The 27,851-nt window shown below is 40.0% G+C and overlaps 1 protein-coding gene across 1 annotated transcript in view; it reads left to right on the forward strand.

The window, feature by feature from the left end:
- Positions 1 to 27,851, forward strand: part of CNTNAP2 (contactin associated protein 2) — a 1,698,090-nt gene that overhangs the window by 1,068,953 nt on the left and 601,286 nt on the right. Inside the window, exon 10 of the mRNA XM_050937667.1 lies at positions 24,230 to 24,401. Coding sequence (XP_050793624.1) covers positions 24,230 to 24,401 — 172 coding nt within the window. The remainder of the gene's footprint in view (positions 1 to 24,229; positions 24,402 to 27,851) is intronic.

The raw sequence follows: 27,851 nt of genomic DNA on the forward strand, positions 1-27,851 counted from the left end.
AAAGGAAATGTCTGTTCAGTTTGTATATAGTTATAACTGGATCACTAGTAGCAACAATACTTAAGGTTGCCTTGTGTTTCCACTCACAGCCTTCTGGACTAAAACTTTCACGTTGTGTCATCTCTATGCCAAAAGTTGACTTACTTTTAAGCATCACCTTATGTGGCTCAGGCATTTGGGATGCTGATTGGGGGAAAAAAAGAATTCCTTGTTTATTAGTAAATTCTTAACACACTTGGAGGAACACTATGTCAGAACTGACTTGGGGAAGACATTTAAAACTGAAAGGTGAAACCATGTGCATAAGTTGTCATGAGTAAATGTGCATGTGGCAATAGGGCATCTTCTGCAATATGCTGGGTAAGCCATGCCGAATAACATTTAATATCTTTGGGTCCATGGTATGCTCACTCATTCCTGTGTGGGAGGCCACCCGACTGTTGAATGGCTCCTGGCCTCTTGATAATCCAAACTCCCAATTATCTGAATAAAATCCATATCCCCCATACTATTTGGATAATCAGTGGTTTAATTATTTTACCTTAAGAATAAAATGGGCTTCCTTAGATAGAGTTGTGAGGCAATTACATTGTGCCATCTGTGACACTGGCAGACCAAGAACACCATGCCTCAGTGGAATGCTGACAAGCACATATCTGGAACTAGCCTGGCTCACCTGTGTGTTGTTAAAATAGGTATTAGAAGTATAAAAATGTGCTTAGTGTTTAGACTTGATTGAATCTTTGTAAATTGCTGAGCACATAAATCTCACTTATAACTAAAGCTAAGATTTTGTCATGGTTATTTTTAGTAAAAGTCGCTGACAGGACACGGGCAACAAACAAGAATTCATGGGAGCCGTGACCTGTGACTTTACTAAAAATAACCAAGGGGCAGTGTTAGGTAGAGGGAAGAAATGACAGCTGGAGTCCCATGTGTGGGAGGGAGCTGACAGGCCGAGCCCCACTGCAATGCGGGGATCACAGCTGCGTCTCAGCAGTAGCAGCAAATGGGGTGGGTGCATAGTCCGGCTCCAACCACAGCCACAGGTGCGCAGCCCTAACATAGAGGAACTGTCTCTTTATGTTGCTTGGACTCTGAGGGGGAAAGGATTACTAAAAAGAAAAAGATCCCCAGTGCTTAACATGGGTTAGCCCTAAAGGAAATATAGAGGTTGCTTATTTTAGAAACTTAAACTTAAAATAAGAATTCATTTACGTGTGTGTATCTCTCTATAGCTATATCTGTATTAACCTTTTTTAACCTTGTAAACAACTCCTTTTTCTGTATATAATTTATTACATGATTGCCTATATGCATGGTCCTTGGTGTGAGAGATAAAATGAAATTGACCTGGAATAAGTGACTGGTCCTTTAGGACTGGGAGTAATCTGAATATTGTTGTCTGTGACTCCATGTTAAGGCTGTTATGGTGCCTGAGGAGTTTATATTTGATAACTGGTGAAATCTAAATATAGAACTCACAACCAATTTGGGGTTTGTACCCTGTTTCCTAACAGTTTCCTCTAAGATTGGTACCCATGCTCTCGAGCCACTGAAGGACATCTTGACACTGTCTCTGAAGTGAAGGCAAAAGAAGTCTGCTTAGACAGCCTGTGTTTCGCTAGGTGTTTCCTGGTATAGACAGGGAACTGTGCAGCCTGGAAATACCCCAGTCAGAAGAAAGAGAGATTAGTGTTTCCACCCAAGAGAGATAAAGGCTGGAGAGCCACAAGCCTAAAGTGGGTACTTCATTGGGGGATTGCAGAGGGGGAATACAAATGTAATTGCCCTGCACTGTTCTAGTGCACATTGGTGTGCACTTAACTTGGAAAATGTTGCCCTTACTGTGTTTGGAGAGTGGTTAAGATGAACAGACACACGCAGCAGATTGGGAGACTGTGTGCGCTTGGGAAGCTAACAGAAATAATCCAGCTGCAGATTTGAAAGACACAGCTGTGTGTAGATTTTTTGTTTCTACTGCCTTCAGGTATATACACGTCTATGCATAGAACACAACTAGGAATACACTATTTTGTGTTTGTTCTCTCAATTTCTCCCCCTAAGGAACTCTCAAGCTCCATAAATCCAAATATTCTTAGTCCATAAAAGACTCGACCAGTGGTTCCCAAACTTGTTCTGCCGCTTGTGCAGGGAAAGCCCCTGGCTGGCCGGGCCAGTTTGTTTACCTGACGCATCCGCAAGTTCGGCTGATCACGGCTCCCAGTGGCCGCGGTTCGCTGCTCCAGACCAATGGGAGCTGCTGGAAGTGGCGCGGGCCGAGGGATGTACTGGCTGCCACTTCCAGCAGCTCCCATTGGCCTGGAGCAGCGAACCGCAGCCAGTGGGAGCCGCGTTCGGCCGAACCTGTGGACACAGCAGGTAAACAAACTGGCCCGGTCTGCCAGGGGCCTTCCCTGCACAAGCGGCGGAACAAGTTTGGAAACCACTGGACTAGATTATATTGTACTACTATAAATTACACCGTTATTTAACTCTTTATTACTAATCGTATGTAATTATACTTGTTTGGGACAAAGGGTTAAATTCCCATACATAAATAAAGGTGCCTAAGAGTTGGTCTCCATTTTTCAGATAATTTCACTCTTTTTTTCAGGGGATGTACAATGTACTTTGCTCTTCAAGGTGAGCAGTAACCCCTGCTGCATGTTTTGTGCTCTTTTTGAGAGAGTCACCTCTGAATTTCCAACATTAATGAGAGTCCCCCAAGGATTTGTGTGATTTCATGAATACTAGAATACCTCTTTACCTATCTCTTACCATTTGAATCAGTAATACTCAGACCTCAGTGGTTCAGGAGCCAAATCAGTGATCAACATTACCCAAAAGAGCCACAGTCATGTGAATTCAGTGTTTCATTGTACTATTCATATTTAAACAGTATGACTGGAGAAATATTTGGGGTGTGTGTGTGTATATATATATAATCTAAACTTATCTCACAGCAAATAAGTTAATAACTTAGTGCAAGCTGATAACTTAACTGGCTAATAACATATTAACCAATAAGGATGCTTTTATTAACGTAGATTGGTTAATAATTAAATCACAGTGTTTTAATATCATGTGCTGCAAAGAGCTGCAGGAGACACATTAAAGAGCCACTTGCGGCTCGTAAACTGCAGTCTGAGTATCACTGATTTAAATAATGGGACTGAATGAGCTGATACTATGTGAAAATATAAGCTGTGAGTAGCATACATATGAAAAGCAGACTGTCTTTAAATCATGGTATAGCTCTCAACAATGAAAAATTGTACTGTTTCCCACAATTACTTTCTGTATATTGCAGTGATAATGCATGTTGATTTTCATCTAGGATATTGTAATTTTGTCCCATATTTCCCTTCAAGTTTATCGTGTTTGATAGAATTCTTTAGAATTTTTGATATTTCAAACTACTTCCAAGAATATAGGAATACACCCTTTATTCTTGCCAATCATTTATATTTGATGGATTCAAATTTATATTTGTGTAAGGGGTAAATTTTCAGCTCATGTCTCTTTGTATTCACTCTCTAAATTGTGTACATACATTTGTCCACACTCTGTGGGTGCAAATACCTGCATGCACAATTGTAAGAATTTGCACCTCCAAAATCCATTGGGAGAAATGAGTTTTCTGAGTGCAAATCCTGTTATTTTTGCACGTGTAGATATAATTTTTCAAAGTATGCACTGTAGCATTTACACTTTTAAAACATGAGCTCATACAGAGGCTCTGGACAAGCCTAAGTAAAAATTTGACACGTAGATTGTATATATTCCAGCATGTAAACTGTATATACTCTGTATAACCACATGGATACGGGATCTGATTTTTCAGATGCAGTGTATTACTGCATCTCCCATTCACATTTTTTGGAGATGTAGATGATCAGTACTATTGGTAATGGAGCCATGAATGCATGTACTTATATATTATACTGTGGGGTTATGTATGTGTCTGCAATAAATACATCTGAAATTGATCTTTGAGGGTGATGGAAGAATGCCCGTTCAGTGTTATTTCTACCAGAATATTGGAAACTGTATTTTTACAAAGTAATGCACATTGTGCATGTGCAAAGTAATGCACATTGGAAAACATAATCCCAACTATATGTATAAAATGATGGGGCCTAAATTAGCTGTTACCAATCAAGAAAGAGATCTTGTATAGTTCTCTGAAAACATCTACAGTGGCAGTCGAAAAAGCAAACATAATGTTGGGAATCATTAAGAAAGGGATAGATAATAAGACAGAAAATATCATACTTGCCTCTATATAAATCCATGATATGCCTGTATCTTGAATACTGTGTGCAGATATGGTCGCGACAGCTCAAAAAAGATGTATTGGAATTGGAACAGGTTCAGAAAGGGGGCAACAATAATGATTAGGGGAATGGAACGGCTTTCATAAGAGGAGAGATTAATAAGACTGGGTCTTTTCAGCTTGGAAAAGAGACGACTAAGGGGGGATATGAGAGAGGTCTATAGAATAATGACTGGTGTGGAGAAAGTAAATAAGGAAGTATTATTTACTCCTCATAACACATGAACTAGGGGTCACCAAATGAAATTAATAGGCAGCAGGTTTAAAACAAACAAAAGGAAATATTTCTTCACACAACGCACAGTCAACCTGTGGAACTCTTTGCCAGAGGATTTTGTGAAGGCCAAGACTGTAACAGGATTCACAAAAGAACTGGATAAATTAATGGAGGATAGCTCTATCGATGGCTATTAGCCAGGATGGGCAGGGATGGTGTCCCTAGCCTCTGTTTGCCAGAAGCTTGGAATGGGAGACAGAGAATAGATCACTTGATGATTATCTGCTCTGTTCATTCCCTCTGGAGCACCTGGCATTGGCCACTGTTAGAAGACAGGATAATGGGCTAGATGGACCTTTGGTCTGACTCAGTATGGCCTTTATATTCTTATGTTCGTACTGGATTTTTCATGGGGACTTCAAATTTTCCCTTAGTGTATGTCCAGGGAAACGTTTAAAGAAAGAAAACAAACAGGCAGAGTGAGATAGCATGAAATGGCTGTGACTATGATAAATTCAAGCAATTGTGTATATGTTGCCACTTTTATCAAGTCTGAGCATTTTGAGTGAACTTTGTTCAGTCATTATGTTTAGGGCTAGATTTTGATCTCAGATGCAATGTGCACATAACTGTTTTTTTCCTAAAATATATATATAGACACAAGTTCCTGACAGTATCGTCAATTAGATTATGGACGTCTCCTGAGCTCTCTTGCGGGTATTATTTAAAGTTAGATTTTTGGCTATACTGGCAAGAAAAATCTTTCTAGTCTTTAATTCTCTGATTTTTTTTTGTACCGGTAAAAATGGTAAATGTTCAATGGTAGTTTGTAATAAAGATGGTACTTCTAAACAAAAACAGTTAAAGGGAAGTGGATAAAGTGCTGTGAGGGTGAAAAGTAGTCACTAGCCAGTGGTAGTTAGTACCTTGCTGTCCTGGAACCTTAGTGCTTAAATCATGAGTATAAAAATGTGTTTGCAAAATTTAATGATTTCACCTGTACCTTTTCAAAAGTGATGCACAGGACTTTAGCCACGTGACTCCTAGTGAAGTCACTGGTAGTTCCTTAGACTGTGGATAATTCATTTTAAAAATATCTAGAGATGTCTGAAATGTCATGTTTTCTTTTCTTACTATTCATAGCATTTTCATTTCTTAGCATATATTTGTGGTTATGATCTGCGTGGACTCAGGGGCCAGAGGGTTCTTTTGAATTTGAATAAGCTGAAAAACTCAATGAAACCACTGAGTTTCTTTTTGTCCCTTGCAAAAATCAGTCAAACCTGTAAATGGCATGTGACTGTGAAGAGAAGCCCTAAATCAGCGCACATTCCCTTAAAAGTATGCCCAGAGTCAGTCAATGGCTTTGACCTTAGCAAACCTTTACATTAACCTGCTTTGAGTTTCAATTTTGTAATTAAAACCAAAAATAATAATCATGTAATTTTGATACAGTTGCAAACATTTTGAAAGCCTGTATACCCTTAAGAACTCATTCGAGAAGCCTTTCTCCCCTGTCATGTCTGGCTAGAAGGGAGTCTAAAATGGATATTAGGAGACTAAACATTATAATTGATTTACGTTTCCTCTATACATCCAAAGTTAATGCAAACATTTCTGGATCTTTTGGCAAGTCAGTTTTCATCTATATTACATTACCATTACTTATATTTTTCTTGAAGAAGTACTGAGGGTAAAGAAACTTTCTTTTTCATTATAACACAGCATGTAATATTTTCCTTTATTTTTACACTCTTTGAAGCATCACTACAGAGAGACCCATGTGTATAGCAGTGGTAGAAGAAACCCTTTTGAAAGGCCCAAGTTAAGCTCCTGTCAACATGTGTAGCTTTTAAAATGCATTCAACCATAATTTCTATGATCATTTAGAATAATTAAGAATATAAATGTTGTAGTGCGTAACAAAGGAAATATTTTTAAAAAACCTCTTAAGGTTTTAGAAATAATTCCTAGTCCAGTTTCTTCATGTAAATAAAGTTAAATATTTTGCAAAACTCTGAATGGCCACGTATCATTGGGTAATCCAGTAAGAAGACACGGATTTTGGTGCAGTCTATCAATAGAATTATTTTCACTGAGTTTCTGTGTATGCCTTAAAAAAACCCCAAAAAACAGACTATCATAACTGAATCTACTTTCAGAAAAAGATTCTAGGTTCTATAGGAAAAGAATAAGCTATAATAGCAAATTTCTATATAATTAACTGCTGTAAGCCCTGATATAAAGCAAATTATACTTACTGCACTGTATCTCAAAATAATTTTGCCAATGAGTTTGTAAAGGCCACAATGGAATTCTGTGTAGCCTCAGTCCTGCACCTCTGTGTTGAAGCAAAATTCCCATTGACTTCAACATGGCTAACTGAAAACTAAAGTGCAAGGTACTACTATTTCTTCATATCCGTCCCCGCCTCCTCCCTGATTTCATAGACTTTGCCTTCTTTTTAAGTGACTGTCCTTTTCTATAAAACGGGGGTCGGCAACCTTTCAGCAGTGGTGTGCCAAATCTTCATTTATTCACTCTGATTTTAGGTTTCGCGTGCCGGTAATACATTTTAACATTTTTAGAAGGTCTCTTTCTATAAGTCTATAATATATAACTAAACTAATGTTGGATGTAAAGTAAATAAGGTTTTTAAAATGTTTAAGAAGCTTCATTTAAAATTAAATTAAAATGCAGAGCCCCCCAGACCAGTGATCAGGACCCAGGCAGTGTGAATGCCACTGAAAATCAGCTCACGTGCCACCTTTGGCACCCGTGCCATAGGTTGCCTACCCCTGCTATAAAACATCTGAAGGCTCTTTGGTGTGTGCACAGAACTGTCTCCTGTTCAAAAAAAACTTGACGGACTGCTGAGGTCAGAATGAGCACCTCCAAACTGCCATTCCAGCCCTTTGCAGTCCAAGTCACTGTACTTTTTGAAAAGGCATCCTTCTAGGCATGAGAAATCTGCCTGGGTGTATTGTTAGCAGCGCTGAAATAAGCTTCTCCTCCGCAATCAAAGCTGGTGACAGTTTGCTTTTTTTTTTTAACACTTTACTAACAGGAAAAATAAACAAATAGCGCCTTCCCCAGAATAATTTTATTAATTTCACCTATTACAGAGAAGGAGAGGCAGAAGGTCATGGAAGATAGATGCATCAATGGCTCTTATCCAGGATGGGCAGGAAGGAATGGTGTCCCTAGCCTCTGTTTGCCAGAAGCTGGGAATGGGCGACAGGGGATGGATCACCTAATGATTACCTGTTCTGTTCATTCCCTCTGGTGCACTTGGCATTGGCCACTGTTGGAAGACAGGATACTGGGCTAGATGACATTTGGTGTGATCCAGTATGGCTGTTCTTATGTTGTTGTGTGGTTTCATTGACCAAAAAGAAAATTTAAACCTTGAAATTTTCCTGTACCTAGGAAAGAAGATTAAAATTTCAGATTTATTTCTGTATATTAGTACACTTGCTCTGTATTCTCTTCTGTCCACATGCATTACCTGCTGTGAGAGAACTTGCAACAGTATGGAGGTTGCATGAGTATCAGAAAAGCAAAATATTTGCTAGAAGTTGGTGTCCATCTGTTGCAATTGTTTGTTTCATTTAATCTTGTATGATTATTGTTTTTACAGGAAATTAAAGCTGCCCAAATGATCCTAGTTTCCCCATTTGTTGTGAGAAAGAAGCAGGGTAAAAAGATAAGTGTCTGGTACTAGCAAGGGAGAAGTGTTTTCTAACATTAAAATGTTGAGTGGAGGTCAGGAGGGGGTGTGATAATCTTTACAGGAAGAAATTCGAGTAGGAATTATTTTGAAAAATTTAGCCTTTTTAAAATTCTTCTACTGTGCAAAGCAACATTCACTTTCTTAATGGTTCTAAATTATTTTAGAAATTATGGCAAATGCATTCTAAAATGTGTTTACAAGAACTCAGCATATATATTCAAATAGGTGTCTTCTCTTACTGCTATATTTACAGAACTCTGTCCACGCTAATACAGGTTACACCTGTGTGATAATATTGTCCTGCATACAACAACATTTTGGGTTACTGGCTTTGATTGTGATTTTCTGACACAGACACATGTACTATAGATAAAGTTAGAGTCAAGAAGCATGATACTCTGTGTAGTTACAGGTTAGAAATGCTTGTTCTTCGTTTTTCAGACTGTGACAAAGTACCTACAAGCAACAACCCACACAGAAATATGGGGCTAGTTTTGGTTAACGGTGCCCATCTGAAATTTGGGTATACAGTTTCTTTCCACAGCTCAGTCTGGATGAGGATAACTATACTGCAGACTGGGCAGCACTTTAATTAATTTGTACTAACCTGGTCACATGATTGGGTCTGCAGGCAATTGGAATTATATTTACCTTAAGTATTACAGTATGAAAAAAGCAAATAGGTAACTACCCACTGAGAATTTTGAGATTATTGCTCATATTCTGTGCTGTGCACTTTAAAAATATCAGGGAGAAAGTGACACTGTGGATCACTGTTCTCATTTGTTTCTGCCTTAGACTTCATCTGCCTTTCTTTTTTAATTAGAAAAAAGCACCATACATATATTAGCGATGTATGTGTTATTGTGGAAAAGACCACCACCCAGTTAATTTGAATCAGACAGCCTGAGGCAACTCTTATTGATAAAACAAGATTACAAGTATGCATACAGGGAATGACAGCGTAACCTCACGCAAGAGGTAGGCTGCTCTGCCCTTCACAATTTTCACCAAGCTTATAAAGGTTAAAACCGCAAAACGTCATATTGATTACACAAGTTATTTGCCTTTTTTTGGTAATTAATATTGCAAATCAACAGGTTATTTACTGTTAGTTTAGCTTGGGGTATTTCCAGTTATTGTTAATTATGCTGGCTGTTCTATGACCCCTTGGTTGCAATTACATATTGCAAAAGCATTACCATATAGAATATTGCAAATTAGCAAGCTATTTTAACAGATATCCTGTGTTTTGGGCAGTGTTGAGCTGGTTATCTTGTAACCCCTCCTTGTGATCTACCTTATGCAAGCAAAGCTACTATGTTTGCCTATAGCTGAATTGGCCTCCAAGGGACCCCTTGTCCCCTCCTAGTTCCTCTTTTGTTAGTGTTCCATACCTGGCTTTCCTCATATCTAGTTTCTCCACACCCAGTGCCACAGTAATACAAGTTTCTTTGAGAACTAAAACCATGGCTTTTATTTTGCATTAATTTAGTTTGCATGGGCCTGTAAACTAATAAAGCTAAAAGCATGTAATTGTTGCAATATTATATGTTAAAATCACAGATGCTTATATCAATGGCAGGGCTCTGAAGCAGGGAGTGACAGTTTACTATTTCAATCAAGGCCCTGGTACAGTATCCGACCAGTGACAGCAACCTCCAAAAGGCTTTGGTGGCAAGACAAGATCCCATGTAAATAGTTGCAAAGCTCTATCCAACGAGACGGAGGGTGGGGGTGGGGGTTATGTTCCCTTACAGTGTTGAAAGAGTTCGTACCAGTGGCTGAACTGCCCCCTCTCCTCAACCCATTCCCCTAAACAAGATTTAAATGTCTTCATCTGTGGTAACTGAACCAAAAAAATGTTGGCGAAAATACGGCCCTGGTGTAAGCACGTTGAAGTCACTGGAGTTTACATTAAGAATGAACTGGTCCAATAGATCCTTTAGTAAACCACCCTACTCAAGCTTGCATTATTTTACCTTTAAACAAACTTGCCTTAGTGATATCAAAGCCAGAACTTTGGAGTGGTTGCAACACTTACTAATACTAAATAAGCTCATACAAAAGCAGCAACTTGGGAAGCAAACTTACTGCCAACAGTGGACAATCTTTTCTCTCTCTCACACCCTACAAGTTTTAAAGATAGTGAGTTATGATAGTATGTTCTCTGCTGTTGCTGCCACTCTGAACAAAATTGTCTTTGGCAGGACCCATGTTTGCTGCATTTGGGAGAGGGCAGAGAAACAACCATTTTGAAAATACGATCACTATTTATCCTAGGCTCTTATACAATAGAAAGCTCAAGGGTTGAATGAGTGTGTTAGGCAGAATCTGTAATGTACAAAAATTCTGCAATTTAATCATTATTTGGCTTTCTACTGTTGTATCTTCCATTATATCTAATGCAAAAAGAATTGCAGTGGAGTATTAGATTAACTTAAATTAGTCAAGACTTATGATGATTCTCATTCTTGTATCTCCTTTCTGGGTAGGAGAACTCTGATGGACTAATACTGTGCTTCTTACTCAGGCAAAACTCCCCCTCACTTTAATGAGATTTTTGCTTGAGCAAGGAGTGCAGTATCAGGCTTAGAGTTTGTGTCAAAACAAAACAAAAAAACATCTGGACTTCATGTTGAAGTAAAATGTTAGCCATGTGGTGCCAGCAGTATGTCAAGTGTACCACAACTTACAGGCAAGCACTGTAGGTGCTTCAGCAGCAAGGCCTTGTAGGTGTTAGCTGTAGTGGGTCCCAGTAACCACTCAGACATATGACTAAGTAAAAGGGTATTTTACTAGGGCTGGCAGGAAAGGGAAAGTTTGCAAATACCCTAGATATGGAAACTTAAATAGCTACAGTTCAAGTGAACAATAGCAGTGAATGTTTGGGTCTCTGGGCAGTCTAATCTAGAGTCAAGGCTCTTCAGGACTAATGCCTGGGGTGCCCTCTCTAGTCCAGTCTCTATTCAAGCAACTAGGGGATTGCAGGTTTCCAATTCCACCTGAGTTAGTATCTATCACTGGGGGACTCTCTGTACTGGCGTATTGCCCAGCCACTACTGCTTTCCCATAAGTCCCACACAGACCTGCACCTAGCTGTCATGTCCAGCTAGGGTGACCGGGTGTCCAGTTTTCGACCAGAACACCCGGTCAAAAAGGGACTCTGGTCAGCACTGCCAACCAGGCCATTAAAAGTCCAGTTGGCAGTGCTCCAGAGCTCAGTCCGGCTAGACCCTATTTGTCCTGGCACCGCAAACCACGCTGCACCCCAGAAGCAGCCATCAGGTCTGGCTCCTAGGCAGGGGGGCCACGAAGCTGCTCCCACCCCAAGCACAGTCTCTGCACTCCCATTAGCTAGGAACTTCAGCCAATGGGAGCTGCAGGGACAGTGTCTGCGGGCAGGAGCAGCGCGCGCAGAGCTGCCTGCTGCATCTCCACCTTGGAGCCGGACCTAGGAGCCTGCCTTAGCCCCCCCGCTGTGCCGCTGACCTGGAGCCGCTGGAGGTATGCTCACGCCCCAACCCCGCACCACAACCTCCTGCCCCAGCCCCCTCCAAGCCCAGAGCCCCCTCCTGCACCCCAAACCCCTTATCCTGGCCTCACCCCAGAGCATGCACCCCCAGATAGAAACCTCATATCCCCTGCTCCCCAAATTCCTGCCCCAGCCCTGAGCCTCTTCTCACACCCTGAACCTCTCATTTCTGGCCGCACCCAGAACCCACACCCCCAGTTAGAGCCCTCACACCCTCTCGTACCACAATCCCCTGTCCCAGCCCAGTGAAAGTGAGTGAGGGTGGGAGAGAGCGAGCCACTGAGAGAGAGGGGAACGTAGTGAGTGGGAGCAGGGCCTCAGGGCAGGGGAGGGGCCTTTCGGAAGGGGTTGGGGCTAGGGTGTTCAGTTTTGTGGGAGTAGAAAGTTGGCAACCCTATGTCTAGCAGTCACAGTCTGATTCTTGCTAAAGGCTTGACAGGACACACACATTTAACAAGGAAGTGCACTATAAAAATATGTAAAGGACTTTTGTCATCTACCATTGAATGGAAGTGGCTCTTTTGAGTGAAAGAAGATGTGAAGAATGACCTTTGCATTTGAAGATGGATAGGTCAGAATCTAATTGCTCTGGTTGAAATCTGTCAAATACAGACAGGTTAAAATGCCTGCAGTTTTGGGACTTGTATTCTAGCTATTGTCTTTACTTTCCTTTAACTATTCTTTAGCTATTGTCCACCTTTGAAGATGCAGTACAATTAACAGAAATATTTCACTATGTTTCCTCTGACAGAAATGAATAAACAAGGCTTTGTCAAACTTTTGAACACCAAAGCAGAAATTGATCCAATCTGCAGCAAAAAAAAAAATTGCAACTCCACAGAGATCCTTATAGCAGCAGCAGAAGAAACTTCATTATTATATTTGTCCTGCTCCCTCTGGAATGTTTTTCCTGATTATTAGAAGAAGAATAGTAATATTTAGCCTCTTTATCTTTGAAGAGCTTTACAAACTTTAACCAATCGCTGCTAGAGATTCTTGTGATTTGCATTCCTATAGGCTTTATTAATTATTGTAGGATCTGATCTCTTGGCCCCATTCCCCACAAATTCTGTTGGGTGAAAATGCACTGACAAGAGTGATGGAATGCTATTTCAGCATAAAAAATGGCAGCTGCAGGTGGAAGATAAACACTACTGAAATATTAGGATTTATTTAGGATTTTCATAGAATGTAAGAGTAAAAGGGTCCATTGTAATCACTTAATCTGACCTTCTGTATAACACAGGCCATAAAGCTTTTCTGAAATAATTTCTGTTTAACCTAGAGCATATATTGTAGAAAAAAAAATCTAAATTAAAAATTGGCAATGATGGAGAAAATCTACCATAACCTTTGGTAAATTGTTTACTCAGTCTGAAGCTATAGGCTCTTTTTGTACATAGACAAATACATTAATAATTATACCGGTAATTAAAAGAATACAAAACAACAATTAGCAATCAAAAACATCAAGCAGATACTACCCAGGTACACAACCAGAATTTTCCTAAGGAGGGTACCCAGAACTCACTCTCCCCCTGTTAAAGCCCCACCCACTCCCCATCCCATGTCCCTTAGCACCAGGGTCCCGTGCTCTCCCCGCTGGACCCAGCTCTCTGCACACTTCCCTCCTGCTGCCCCAGACACAGCCTTGTGTTTTTCTCCCCCATATCACCCTGCACTCAGCTCCAAGCTCTCCTCACCGCATGCAGCCCTACAATCTCCCCATACCATGCTGAGCCCTGAGCTTTTACCCAGAAAGGCAGTCGGTCTGAAAAGCACCATTCCCATCAGGATCCAGGCAGTTCTGGGAGCCCCAGACCCCGTGCTCCTTTTGCCTCTCTACTTCTCAAGGAAGCACCAAAAGCCCATATCCAGTTCTCCCACCTTTCTGGCCACTGGGAATACCAAATACCCTCTTCTGTGCCTCTCTCTGGAGGGGTTAGGGATGCCCGGTGCCCATCGGAACCAGAAGGACTGCAGAGGTGTGCGGAAAGTGCAAGCAGGCACATGAGGTCCAACACCACTCAAATTAGGCCCAGCCATCGCTCTCTCCTGACAAAGGGATGGCCAGGCCAAATTTCTCATTCCAGCCAAGAGGATGTCCTGGGTCTCCTCCTTTCCTCTCCTCTTCATTGCACCACTGACACTACCTTAAGGATTTATTTCAGTATACCCCAGGATTCCTGGTTAGTCATGTGGTAGATCCAATCCAATTTATCTCATGAAAAATCTAGAATAATCTGTCCATGCTTCTCATGTTGTTACATCAGCTTTCACCCCTCCCACTAAGAAGACATTGACAAATACAGAACAAAATTACTTGGCATCTTATGAAAATGCACAGTTTGCTGAAAAGCCAAATGGAGAGAGTGACTGCTAGTAATATCAGTCACCCCATCTGTGTGGGAGTCTCAGATAATACTTGCCCCTCCCAGATGTTGCACATCCTTTCAAATTCTAACACATGATTATATACTTAAATCTGTGACAGCCAGTGAAACTGTGAGTAGGGCTAGCTGCTTAAAGTAATAATAGACCCTCAGACTAGTGTTGTTGAACCAAGTTTCATATTTCAGCAATATTACCAGTAGGTATTTGCTGGATAGAGGCCTGACTGATGATACTGGAATGCAGACTGACCAGACAATTGTCGTTCTGTAAACGTTATGTTGTGCGTTGTTTGGAGTTCTTTTTCTTAGGCCAATTTTGAGATGTAGGCCAGATCTCCTCTTAATACATATATTTTATCTTTTGGGTAAGACTGACTGAGATTCATTTTGTGGTTTTGTAACCTGTGAGAGAGACATACTTGTATTTTATGTATGTTTTGGTTTTGGTTCTCAATGGAGATGCAGTACATGAATGTCTGAAGAACTGATCGCAGGTGATATATCAATGTGGAAGCTGAGATGTGTCATGAGTTGCGTGAATATTTCCTGGAAGATATTAGGATACAATCATCCAGGTGGGATTTATGGTCCCAGGATCTCCTCCAGAGGATATAGGTGGTTATGGAATTTTTCCAGCAAGCTTGCCTCTTTATTTTGTCAGTATTATTTCTTTAAGAAGAGGTAGTCATGTTTAAATCAGTAAACAACAACAGAACGTAGAATAAATAGGCTTTCTGCAGCCTAGTGTAAATAGTTATCAGTTCCTAGGCTGGTCTCTGTTAGCCAATCCCTTTGGCCAGTCCCAGATGTTGTTCTTCCTGGGCAAGAAGACAAATTCCTCAACAGGTTTACAAAGCCAGTTAATTATCCTGGTCAATTTTTTCTTCCTTAATCTGTAGTAAAATATTTATTTCTATCTAATTTATCCTCTTAGGAAGATCAAGCCTTTTATAAGAGTGTAAGAGGATCCAGCTGCAGTCTTTCTGGCTTCCAGGCTTTTTGTGGCTTTCTAGCATCCACACTAATCCCTTCTTACTTCTTGGGTGCCTGTGAGGTGTATAAATTGCATCACCATTGTCCCTGTTCTGTTGGTCCAATCATGGACCAATTGTGCATTAGATTGGTCAACATGTAGCCCTTGCGACCCTGAAGCCAGGAAGTGAGGTGGTCAGTTGGGGGTTGGACAATTATCACTCCCTCTCTGCTGTCTGAAAATTACATGCCCACCCACTCATATATAGAGCAGTTGTAGAACGGCTGATTTTGATACAAGTTATATAGCTGTGGTTGTAGTGATACTGTTTATGCGTTGCACTAAATTCTTCGCTTCTCTGTTTGAAGGGCAATATGGGGTACATGTTATTTATTTTCTGAACTTCTGCAATGCCTGTTTCCAACTCGGTATTTGCATAAGTAGTTCTTCCTGGGGAGAGGTGGATTTTATTTCTCAAATCTGTGACTAGGAGACTGTGTGCATGAAACACACCTGGTGAAGATGGGAGGGATGGAGTGAGTTTGCCTAGTGATAGTTCTGCTCTCTGCCAATGGAGAATCTTTTTGTGGTTTCTGATTGCAGTTAATTAACATAGGCTCGGTGGACCCTGTGATCTTTCAAATCCAAGGATTGATCCTTCGGTTTGTCATGGCTGAAAAGGGAAGTATGCATTTTGGTGATTGGCTCTGGCCGCATTTTAAGAATACTTTTGTAATACCCTGGTATTTAGTTTATGCATTCAATAAAAGTCATAGCTTATCTGCCATTCTCTATTGACATTTATGAGCATCCTTGTTTTGGGATATTCCCAGTAATGGAATGTTATTCTAGTCAAAGCTTTCAGTTAGGAAAGATGTTTGGAATTCTGCCCTACCAAGTAGTATGTCCAAAGGGCTGGACTTGGAAATGCAGCTCAACTATGCACAGCACAGGTCATAGTGGGGAGTCTTTAAATGACTTCCACTCCCTTTATTTCTGCCACTTGCTCTCTGCAAGGCTGGTTCTTCTGCGCTGGGCTAATGCAGCTTCTAGGTTCTAATTTACACCAAGCTAAAAGAGCCACAAAGACTCAAAAACACAGCTGAGGATGACCCCAGCAATGCCCCTTTTCATCTGGTGACCCTCACTTTCCTCCTCTATTCCAACAGCCTAGGGGTATGAATTTTGTGTTGGCGGTACCTTATTAGAGGATCACTGGAGTGATTCTTCCCAGCTTTAGCGCCTGATTATGATGTCAGTGTAGTGAAAAATGGCCACAATGTACCAGAGATTGTGGCCCATATTGTGTTCTGCAGGATCCGCCATGATTGCCTTACAGTGTTCATAAGAATTAGACAGAGGTCCAGATCCTCAACTTGTGTAAATCAGCATAACTTCATTGAAGTCCTCTTCTTTTTGTCATCAGATAGCTTTTTTCTCTCTTTATGTTTTTGTGGGTTTTTTTGTTCTGCAGAGATGCACTGAGATGAAAAGAGAAATCACTCAATTCAATCCATTTGCAGTTCCTTTAATTGAGCTTCTTTAATGCTGTTCTAACAGATAGTTTATAATTTTCCAAGTTTCTGGTCTTGACAGCACGTCACACACTGAAGACCTGATTCTGTTCTCAGTTACACAGGTGTAAATGGATTGGATTTCAGTAAATTTGGTTTGGATTTGCAACAGTCTAACATTGATGAGAGTCTCTTTTCCTTTCTACTTTCTATTAACTTGTATAACTCCAACTGTTGGTTTTTTTTCTCTTGAGTACATGCACAGCGACACTGAACAAAATAGTATTTAATGATGCAAAAAAAAATATAATGGAACATTTTAACTGTGCATAATACCTGCATATATCAGATACAACTTGAATATCATTTAGCCTCTGACTAACATGGTGTTGCCTGAAAAACAAATAATCTAAGACTTTGTTTCCCTCTCACCATTCTGGAGTTCACTGGGCCTTTTCATAGAATTGCATTGTCTTTACTTAAATTTTGTTAGACACCAGGTTGCAGACACCATGGAAATTAAAAACAAAAACAAAAAAACCTACTACTAATCACTGGCAGCTATGAGAACAGTTGCTTTGTTTTATTGATTAGTGGTTTCTGTGGGGAGGTGAGCCAATCAGTACAATTAAAAATACTGAATGCCAGTTAACCTCCTGCACTGTCTAGCTTTGAATCTGACACTATTTTTGAGGAAGAGATTTCATATTTTTTTTTAATTTAAAAAAAATGTATTCCAGGAAAGTAGACACCACATGCCATCTGCACATGAAATCAGCCTGTCATTAATTTACAAATTAAAAATAATAATATAGAAATAAGCACCCCATAGCAAAGTGTTGACAAAAGGACTTATGTGGGGAGAGAGTTTCACAAGAATTTTTGGGGTGGGTCTCTGACAAAAATAGCACTTGCATTACACTTCAAAGGGCAACCTAATTTTTTACATAAAATGCAGAAGGAGTTCTACTCACATATTCAGAGTGTAATTTCAAATATTTTATTTCATTCTTGGAACACATCTCAGCTCCGAGTAATACATAAGATATTTGTAATTGTATGTTGAATGTAAGTGTTTGTTTATTCCTCACTATATCATGAATATGTTCCTTAGACTGCCTGCCTTATAAATGTCCTAATTTAAATGGTTCCAGCTATGCTATGAAGTTAGAATATCAGTGATATGGAGGGGGAGTAACTTTTGTTGTCACCTTGGCAGTGCTATTGCTTTCCGTCTGTTGGTAACTTTCAATCAGCTAAAAGTGACATTTAACCTCAAGGAACCTGAACTAAACCTTCTTTACTGAACCCCAGACTTTGTGAAAATTTAAATCAAGATCAGGACCTGGATCCAGATTTCCAGTTCCTTCCTATTTCTAACAAGCCAGAATGAAACTCTTGACCTAGACTCCCCTGAACTATGGGGAAAATTCAGGTTTGTTCGATATCTGACCTCTGCAGCATGAGCCCATCTCTTTTTTCCCCAAAAGGGTTAGAAATTTACTTTTAAAACAATAAGATACTGAGTGTAGTGTGGTGGTGGTAGTGGGGGGTGGGGAGCAAAACAAAACAAAATACAGAAAGATCTTGAAAATGATAGAATATATATCTCTGTTAGATTTTCAGTTTGTTTCTGAGCATAACTAAACTTTCTTTTAAAGAGTGGATATCCAAATTATGTTTTGTATGCAGTCTAAATATGTGTATATTCTTCTTGTCAGAAAGAAAATCTATAAAGCATTGTCCAAAATATGTGTGCACTTGTTACTTGGCCTTTCTCAGTGACAGCATTGCTGTCAGTCCCGGTTATGGAACTTGTTTTAGTTTTTATTTCAATGTGGACAGGATCAGTAAGTAGATCATGTTTTAATACTGGAAGTCTGGAAGGTGAAAACATTTTTTTTATTGTTTGTGTTGCAGTAACACTCATAAGGCGCTAAATGGTTTCCAGAAATATAGTAAAGCACAGTCCCTGCCGCAAAGAACAGGGATTTTCAAAGTTGCCGTAGAGATTTAAATGCCCAAGTGCCAATAAAATTACTGGAACTTGGGAATCTGTATCTCCTGGGCAGTCACATAGTCGAAGATGACAAATGCAATATGAAGAATAGAGGAGAGAAATATAACAAAGCTTTATGTGCAAGACATATAGATAGATATAGATATGACTGTGTTTTAACCCTTTCCCACACTGTTTGTATATTTTTGTATAATATATTCTAAATGTCAACTATACACAACTCTCCCATTACCTTGTTGTTACTAGCTGAAAGTTCCTTGTTGGCATCATGGTAGAAGTGGATCTTGATGTGGGATTTGAATGAAAAGGTGGTCAAAGTCTTATGGGCAAGTTCAAGGAGGATGTGCAATACATAAAGGCAGGGCCGGTGCAACCATTTAGGCGACCTAGGCGGTTGCCTAGGGCACTGGGATTTGGGGGGGCACCATTTTCTTCAGCAGCGACCGTGGCGGCTGGACCTTTGGCCGCCCCGGTTGCCACCAGCATTTAGGCAGAGGGAACTGGGGCAGGGGAGTGCGGGGAGGGCCACCTGCAGCAAGTAAGGGGTGGGGTGGCATGCAGGGGAACTTCCCGCCCCAGTTCACCCCTGCCCTGCCTCCTCCTCAAGCACACCGTGGCTGCTTCACTTCTCACACCTCCAGGCTTGCGGCACCTAAGCTGATTTAGCGCCGCAAGCCTGGGAGGTGGGACAAGTGAAGCAGCCATGGCGTGCTTGGGGAGGAGGCGGGGCAGGGGTGAGCTGCTTCACTTCTCCCTCCTCCCAGGCTTGCAGCGCCAATCAGCTTAGGCACCGCAAGCCTGGGAGGCGGGAGAAGTGAAGCAGCCACAGCGTGCTCGGGGTGCTCATGCTCGTGCACGGAGCAGGGGTGAGCTGGGGCCGGGAGGTGCCTCAGGATGGAGGGGGTGGGTGGGGAGCTTCCATGGGGGGGCCCTGCCTCAGGGCAGAGGTGCGGGAGGGGGGGCAAGGTGGAAGTTTCGCCTAGGTCGCGAAACATCCTTGCACCGGCCAAAGATGGCTATTGGAGAAGCAGACCTATGATAAAATACTGAGAGGCCCTTGTGGGTGAGGATTTGTGTATGTAATTACCTTCTTCCACAATTATTATTATCCTTATTATTTATTTGTATTGCAATAACACCTGTAGGCCCAGCTCAGGATCAATGTCGATTTATGCTAGGCACTGTACAAACACATAACAAAAAGACAGTCCCTACTTCAAAGGTTTTACGTGATGAGCAAGCAGCATGGAGAGCACCAAGCATGGAGTATCAATGAGACAATGATTGTTATCTATTCAAATTTATGAGACTTTGGCAAAAATTAGAATCCAAAATTGATCAAGCCCAAGTGTAGAATGTTGTCATGGAAAATTAAAGAAAGCTTGCTTTATGTGGTCAGTTGTACTGACTCTATTGTGATGCTAATGTTTGTAGCTGCTGTGATATAAGGCTTTAGTGCACTGAAACTATTTTGGCCTACTCCAGCAATGGCTTTGTTAGGAAACTCCAAACCATCTAACATCAATCCTTCTCCAACAGGGAGTAAAAACTAACAATTTCTTTTTAAAACTCTATTCAGTACAACTCTAGTTGGGCATCTACTAACTTGTGACTTCAGACCGCTGCCTCCATTGCGTTTTACCTTGAGTAAGCTGATTGCAAGTATGCATTTGAATGATTTTCAATCTCAATGAAATACTAAGAATTTGCATTTTCGGACAGCCTTGGCTGTCTGTACAGTTACTGGGCGGAAAACAATTTCTGCTTTACTAGATCCACCAGAGGGCAGTCTGAAAAGAATGGGAATTTTGGAGATCCCTATAGTGAAATCCTTTTGTGCTTTAGTATTACAGTAAAATGAAGATTAACAGTATTAGACATAATAATTATAGTGTTTTAATTAATCAGACATAAAAACAGCTTCATTATAATTTATCAATTTTTTTTCTGTTTTTAATCAAGCAGTGAGTGGGTTGATTTTGAGAATGTTTTAAAATGATTTATTTCCTTCCTGAAAACATCTCTAAATGATTCCGGAATAATACATTATCTGCTGTAGTAGATTGCTGGGCCTAATCATGAAGTTATCACTCAGTCTTTACTGAGGTGAAACTCCTAATGATGTCAATGGGGCATTGCCTGAATAAAGATGGGCTGCAGAATTTGACCTGTTGTTTTTATCAGTACTCATCCTGTGATCATTCTTATTTTGCTAAATTCTTGCATAAATTCTTTCCTTTGTACCAGAAAACATCGCTGGCTTCGCTGGGCTTGCATTAATTCAGCTAAGGGCAGAGTTTGTCTCTTTTGTTATTAACCTGGGGTTAACTTAATATTCAAAGCAGAGGAGTAATATCACTGGCTTGAGCCAGAGGTAGCCAAGGCATAAAGTGCACCTGGAGAAAGGGGTTGAAGATGCAGAAAATTCTACAACTCCACCAGGGTTGCCGAGTAGCCACATTTTAGTGTTGCCTGGGGAAAAGGTTTCTGTGATTGGCTCCCCCCTCCCCACTTCCCTGCCTCTTAAGGCAGAGAAGCCATTGGGAGCTGCTGAGTTCTGCCCCCATTCCCCCGCCCTCCTAGGAGCTGAAGCCCTTCTCACATGAGGAGAGGAGAGATAAGGGAGCAGAAAGAGACCAGCAGCTTAAGGCAACTTTTCCTCCTCCTCCCCTCCTGTGAGCATTGGCTCCTCTGCTTCTCTCCCGCTTTGCAATGCCCATCTTGGAAAGGGGGATGAAAAACAACTGGAGCTGAAGAAAGACCAAAGGTGAGGCTGGGACAAAGGGGGATGCTGGAGGGGGCAGAAGTCATGGAGGGGCAAAATTGATTACAGGATAGGCAGATGTGGTGATACTTTCATTTCTGTCAAAAATACATCCTCCACTTTTAGCACTGGATGCTGTGTGAACAAGCTTCCCCACACAGCCCTCCAATGCACCTCAAATCTAAACAACCACATGTTCTGCCCTGGCAGGTTTTGGGTCCATGCTAAGGAGAAGTGATAGCAATCTTCCTGATAGTTTAATGGTATTAACAAATAGGGAACTAGACTGAAACAGCCCAAAGGTTTTCCTTAACATGAACCACCATTTCAAACCCAGCTGAAGAAACCATCAGGTATCAAGCTTGCATGGCCAAAGCATAGACAGGATGATTTACTTTTTTCCATCTCTAGATTCTATGATGTATCATAGGAGTTAGTCCAATCATTTGAGGTGTTGGAAATTTTATCATTGGCTCCAGTTGGAGCAGTATCTGAACATTGTAAGCAGACCAGGGTTGTACACAACACTTCTCTCTCTTATTCAGCGGAACTATTTTTATCTTCATTTTGACCATAAACAAAATAAAGAACAAAATGGACAACACATCCCCAATTACACAGCTATATTAAAGAGAAGAAACAAGGTTGAGCTATGGGAGTTTGAGCCTAGAAATAAATAATTCAAGGTTCTATTCCCACCTCTGCCACTGTTTTGCTATGCAACATTGGAACGGTCTCTTATTTTATCTGTCTTGTGTTACTTTCATTTGTAAAATAAGGTGAATTATAGTAATGATATACGGATGTTTGAGTCTTGATGAGTTATCCATAGTGCTTTGAGATCCCTGATAGAAAGGGCTACATAAGTACAAAGCAGTCATAATTATTCTATATGCCTTTGCAGAGAAAAAAGATTTGTGGTTGGTTGGTTGTTTTTTCCTTTAAGAACAGAACTAGGTGAAGGGGTAAAATGATCAAATGTTTTGAGTGTTGTTCTCTGGGTATCTTTCAAGGCTTCATCATATTACTGTATATCTCTGATATATGGCATACCCATAATACTTTTTAGAGAGGAACAGATATGAGCTTGTACTATGAGCAAGGAAATCTGACAAGAATTCAATCCATGATAGGCACCACCCTCCCATCTCCAAGGGATTATATATACAATGTTCTTTGATCGATAGGACAACATGACTAGAACTGTGTAATTTTCACAGCTAGTGTGGGTTTAATGAAAAAGTTTAAAATTGGCCATTTGGTATGTAAAATATATTAAAAAGTGGAAAACGTAGAAATGAAACTTTCTACCAGTGTTTCAGTTCTTTACATGGGTAGGGAGGGGAGGAGGGGAACAAAAAGGTGAGGATGGCAACTTGATTGGACTAATCTGGACTGTTCTTGGGCTTTCTGAGGCTATCAAGTAGTACTGGGGGAAAAGGAGAAGGAAACCACAGGGGGACAAATCCTTAGCTAATGTAAATAAGCATAGTTCCTTTGAAGTAAACAGAACAATAATGATTTACATCAGCTGAAGATCTGAGCCTTTATTTCTTTAAGAATGTATTGAATAATTTCTAATGCCTTCATAAAGTATTGTTTGGTTGATCCTGGCTGTTAAAATATGTGTCTTTCGGAAATATGAAGTAGCCCTGTAATATTTGCCTTTTCCCCCCATGAAATAAAATACAACTACAGTTATGAGCAGTTGTTTCCTCCACATCCTATTGTAATACCCAAAGGAATAATTTTCCCTGTAAAAATATATTTTTGCTATATCACAGGCTGTCAAGTAGGCTCCACTTTGATGAAAAAAGGAACTACTTTCAGAATGCAACCACTGCAACCTCAAAGGCTTTGTGTGGATTCTTGCAGGGGGGAGTGGCCCTTTTAGTGTCCTTGCCCTTGCCCTTGGGGGTTTGGAGAAGCGAGATGGTCAGGAACAGGGGAGGCGTTACCTGAGTAGATGGGTGGGCCAATAAAACTCAGGTAAGCTATTGGCCCCTATGCACCTGGAGGAAGGTATATAAACTTTGCCCCTCCAGCTTGGACCCCCTCTCACACCTGCATTCTCACCTCTTTGATTTGAATAAGATTTGGGGTTTGAGGCTGCAGTTGACATTGCACTAGCCACCTTTTTGGGATTAGGAAGAACTTTATTTGCCTTACTGCCAGATTAGAGTGTGTTTCACAGCTGATCAGGGACTTGGTTGGGTCAGTCAGGTAGTACCGTGCTTCAAGACCTGACAGTTTTGCAGGTGACAGGTGTCTAATACAGGTACTCATTCCATAGGGGGTCAGGTTCCATAAGAAATCAGAGCTGGAAGTGGACTTAGGAGGAAGGCATGCCCTGAAGAAACTAGGGAATAGGGTTAGGGTTCCTATGTTAGGTGCAGAGCAGATTAAACCCTCTTTCCCCAGCCCTTTATCCCTCAGAGCAGGAGAGGGTGATTGATCCCAGCAACATGCTGGGGACCAGCTGTCTAAGGATAAAGGCAGCCCTCCACCAAATGGAAACAATTAAGGAAGGAATCATGACCTGCACTGTACAAGTTATTACTGGACAATTCCCAGATGAGTTAGTAGAGTTGCAACTTACTTAAACTACATCCTTGCATTTTATCTTTCTTCCCACATGGCCAGGACACTGTCTTTGGTAACAGGAAAAGTGCAGCTTTGAGTTTTAGTAGTGTGTGTCATCCACTGAAGTTAACAATGCTCTTGCTTTCTCTGCTCCACAGGGTTCCTTACACAAACAAATGACTCAGATCGTTCCCTGCTCCAGCTCTCATTCCAAGGATGCATGCAGTTTATTCACGTGGATGATCAACTGGTGGATTTGCATGCAGTAGAGCAAGGCAAACTGGGAAGCTTTGCCAATGTCAGCATTGATATGTGTGCCATTATTGACAGGTAAGTAAGGGAGTAACCATTGACAACAACCAACAGAGTTTAAAACTGCAGATTCTGAAAGCACACAGTAATATGGGGGGGCTCCCTTTTCCTAAAAGCCATGTGGTTCACAGGGCCTCTGTGTGGCCATTATTGTCTGTTTGGATAGGTTATTACTATTAGAGATGTAGAAGATGGAGAAGGTAATGTCATATAGTGGATTCTGGTTTATTCGAACACTTAACTGTTTCAGAGAAAAATCTGTGAAAGTTATCTTGGTTTTGAGTCAAACTTTTAAAATCCTATTCTAAGTTCTGTGGGGTATATGAGAAATATAGATGTCCTAAGGAGATTGCACTCAGAATCCTGCTGGCAGCAGAGTTATTTGTGAAGCTGTGAGGAGACTCCATTTTGTAGGACTTCATACTGTAGTGGGGTGGAGTTATTTGTGAAGTTCTTAGAGAAGTCTGAGGAATGAATGTTATCTCTTCTATAACATAGTTTTTGTTCTTCTGGCTTGCCATTGGGTAATTATAATATAAATCCAAATTTCACTAAATTTAAAGAGAAATAAAGATCCCCGTTAGTCCAGCAAAGCCAAAATCTGTTAACCTTCTGGGCTACTGCACACCTTACCAATTTCTCCAAGCTTTTCCCAAGGGATGGTTTGAGTTGGGGACTGCAGAATTTTTAGCAGGGTTTTGATGTGTTCATTGGTTATAGTAGATTTTAATGTAATGTGGTAAATAATTTGTATAAGTGCTTAGCGTTTTAGATAGGACTATTTTTTAGAAAACGAAAAATAAAGAATGGATACCTGTGGAATTCTACTTTTGAGTGAACAAACTATTGGATACATTGCAGTTCATTGTACTGGAAAAGTGTAAGTGTGAATAGTCCATAAAGATTTACTTCTGTTTCCTAAACAGAATAAAAGAACTGGTTAGTGTCAGGCCACAAGAGCAAAAATACAGATGATTTAGAGGGACTAAATCAGTGTGCTGGCACTTTAGAGAAACAAGCAATTTCATCCCCAAGGTGAATAAATTGAATCTTGAGATCCAGTATGCTGTGGATGAGCAGTCTCTTGGAACTTGGCTGTAATATGAGGCTTTCGTAAGAGCACTTAGTTCCTCAGAGGAAGATAATGGTGCACACATCCCCACACATGTGCATGTAATAAATACAAAAGCTTTGCTAGAATAACGCATGTTCTGGCACAAAGTAACAAAGTGAGTTTATAATTAAGGCAAATGCTTACTCTGAACCCAGATCTTTCAAGCCCTTATGTATATTCATTTTTATCGCTATCTGTGTAAAAACATTTCCCTTCTTCCTGTTTCCTAGTAAAATAAGGAAAGAGAGCAAAGTCCGGCATAACCCAGCTATCTTGTCCCCTAATGGAAATGGCTGTGATTTTCTGCATGCATTTAGCTCAGTTGCCAGGGTGGATAAAAATCAATACTCTTTTCTACAAAAAGAAAAAAAAATTAAAAACAGATTTTTTCATTTAAATTAAATAAAGGTTTATCTTTTAACATATCTTGTCAATTTCAAATCATTTTAAGCCTTAAACATATTATAATCTATTAAAATCATTTAAATAAAATACAAAAATAATTAGTAAATGTTGCCAAATTTTAAAGAGAGCCAAACCACGGCAGTCACTAGTTAAGCATCTAGAACCAAAGTCTGTGGAAGTGCTAAGCCAGCTTTTAACAACAGTAGTCCCCGCTGCAGGTGCAGAGAGAATATCTTCATTTCATTTTCTTCAACTAGTTCAGTTCAATGACTAGTTCATTCAAAGTTAAGAAACAGATTGGGAGCTGAAGAAGCAAGAAAGCTTGTTTTCCTCCTCCAGTGAATATGAATAAAAACAAGGCGTGAGAGGCTGAGATGTTCTAGATAGAAAATCTTGAAGGATATGATAACCAGAAATAATCAGCTCAATTAATTTACTTCAGATAATGCTTCATTTGTTTAATAAATCAGTGAATTTTAAATGCAGAACATGGATAAACTGTTTTTTGATCTTAAATGAGCTGGATACATAAATAGAATGCTGTTTTATGCATTTTCAATTGAATTTGAATCTCCATCCAGAGTTTAACACACAAATCATAGGTTTAAAAAACTTTTATAGTAAATAAGTAAAGTGTATCATTCACCATTTTATAACGTAAAGTAAAAGTTAAAAATCTGAAGAAATGTAAGCTTATCTATAGAATTGCTTAAATAAATATTTATAGATATAGTGTATCTTCCAGCTTAGCAAAAAAAACCTCAAGAAATTTAGTGTTCAGCCTGTATTTGGTTGCAAACCAACATGATTTGATGGTTTACTAAATAATGAAAACCAACCTTTTTAAAGAAAATTACTAAAAAGTACAGATTGAAAACATTAATAAGATCAATTATTTAAATTAAGGTTTCCTGCTGATTTAAATCATGATTAAAATCAGCAACTTAAATTGCTTTGATTTAAATCAATCCACCCTGATAATTGTTAGTCTGCTGTAAAACTGAGGCTGCTTATATAATTTTGCTTTTACAATTTTGCACAGCTTCCAGGAAACAAATGCTTTGTCCATTTCTTTTCCAGTATTATTCTAACAGAATTTCAAAATGACAGCAGATATTCTGAAAAAGAAAAGGAAATAAGATATATGCTTTTTAGACTTTCAAACAGCCTCATTTTCCTTGTTAGCACATAAGAAATATGTATGTTCTAGAGTTGGAAAACCATTTTAAATATATTTTTAATAGATCTGAAATGTATCTGTGCTTTTGAATATAGCCCTTCATAGTTTGAGCTGATTTGTTTTGGTTTTTGAGTGTGTGATTTTTGGAAATAAATCTAACCCTTGAAGAAAAGGATGTGAAGAGATCTGTAGCTGAGACTTTTGGGGGTGTTTTGGTTTTGGTTTTTTTGTGTGTGTGTCCCGAGGTGGTGCATCTACACACTGGTTTATAGATGGATGGAGATTTCATTTACCAGTGTAAATAAATAATAACTCCTCTGAAATCAGTAGAATTACACTGGGATAAAATGATTGTGAAATCAGAATCATGCCTTTACATTGTAAACTGGAGGAAAGAAAAATAATTCAGTAATAGAAAAACATTGGGGAAAGGGAGTCAAATGATTTTTTGGAAAATACGATGTAAGGCTTCATGTGTATGGGGATATATTACCTACCATTTGACCATGGTGGTGATAGTGACTGTGACATACTCAGGGAGACTAGAGGGTCTATAAAAATAAAAACTCAATAATGATGAGGGGGTTCAACTATCCCCATATTGACTGGATGGATGTCACCTCAGGATGGGATGCAGAGATAAAGTTTCTTGACACTTTAAATGACTGCTTTTTGGAGAAGCTAGGCCTGGAACCCACAAGAGGACAGGCAATTCTTGATTTAGTCCTAATTGAAGCACAGGATCTGGTCCAAGAAGTGATTATAACTT

Source organism: Gopherus flavomarginatus, chromosome 2 (genome assembly GCF_025201925.1).
Source record: "Gopherus flavomarginatus isolate rGopFla2 chromosome 2, rGopFla2.mat.asm, whole genome shotgun sequence".
NCBI classification, from domain to species: domain Eukaryota; kingdom Metazoa; phylum Chordata; order Testudines; family Testudinidae; genus Gopherus; species Gopherus flavomarginatus.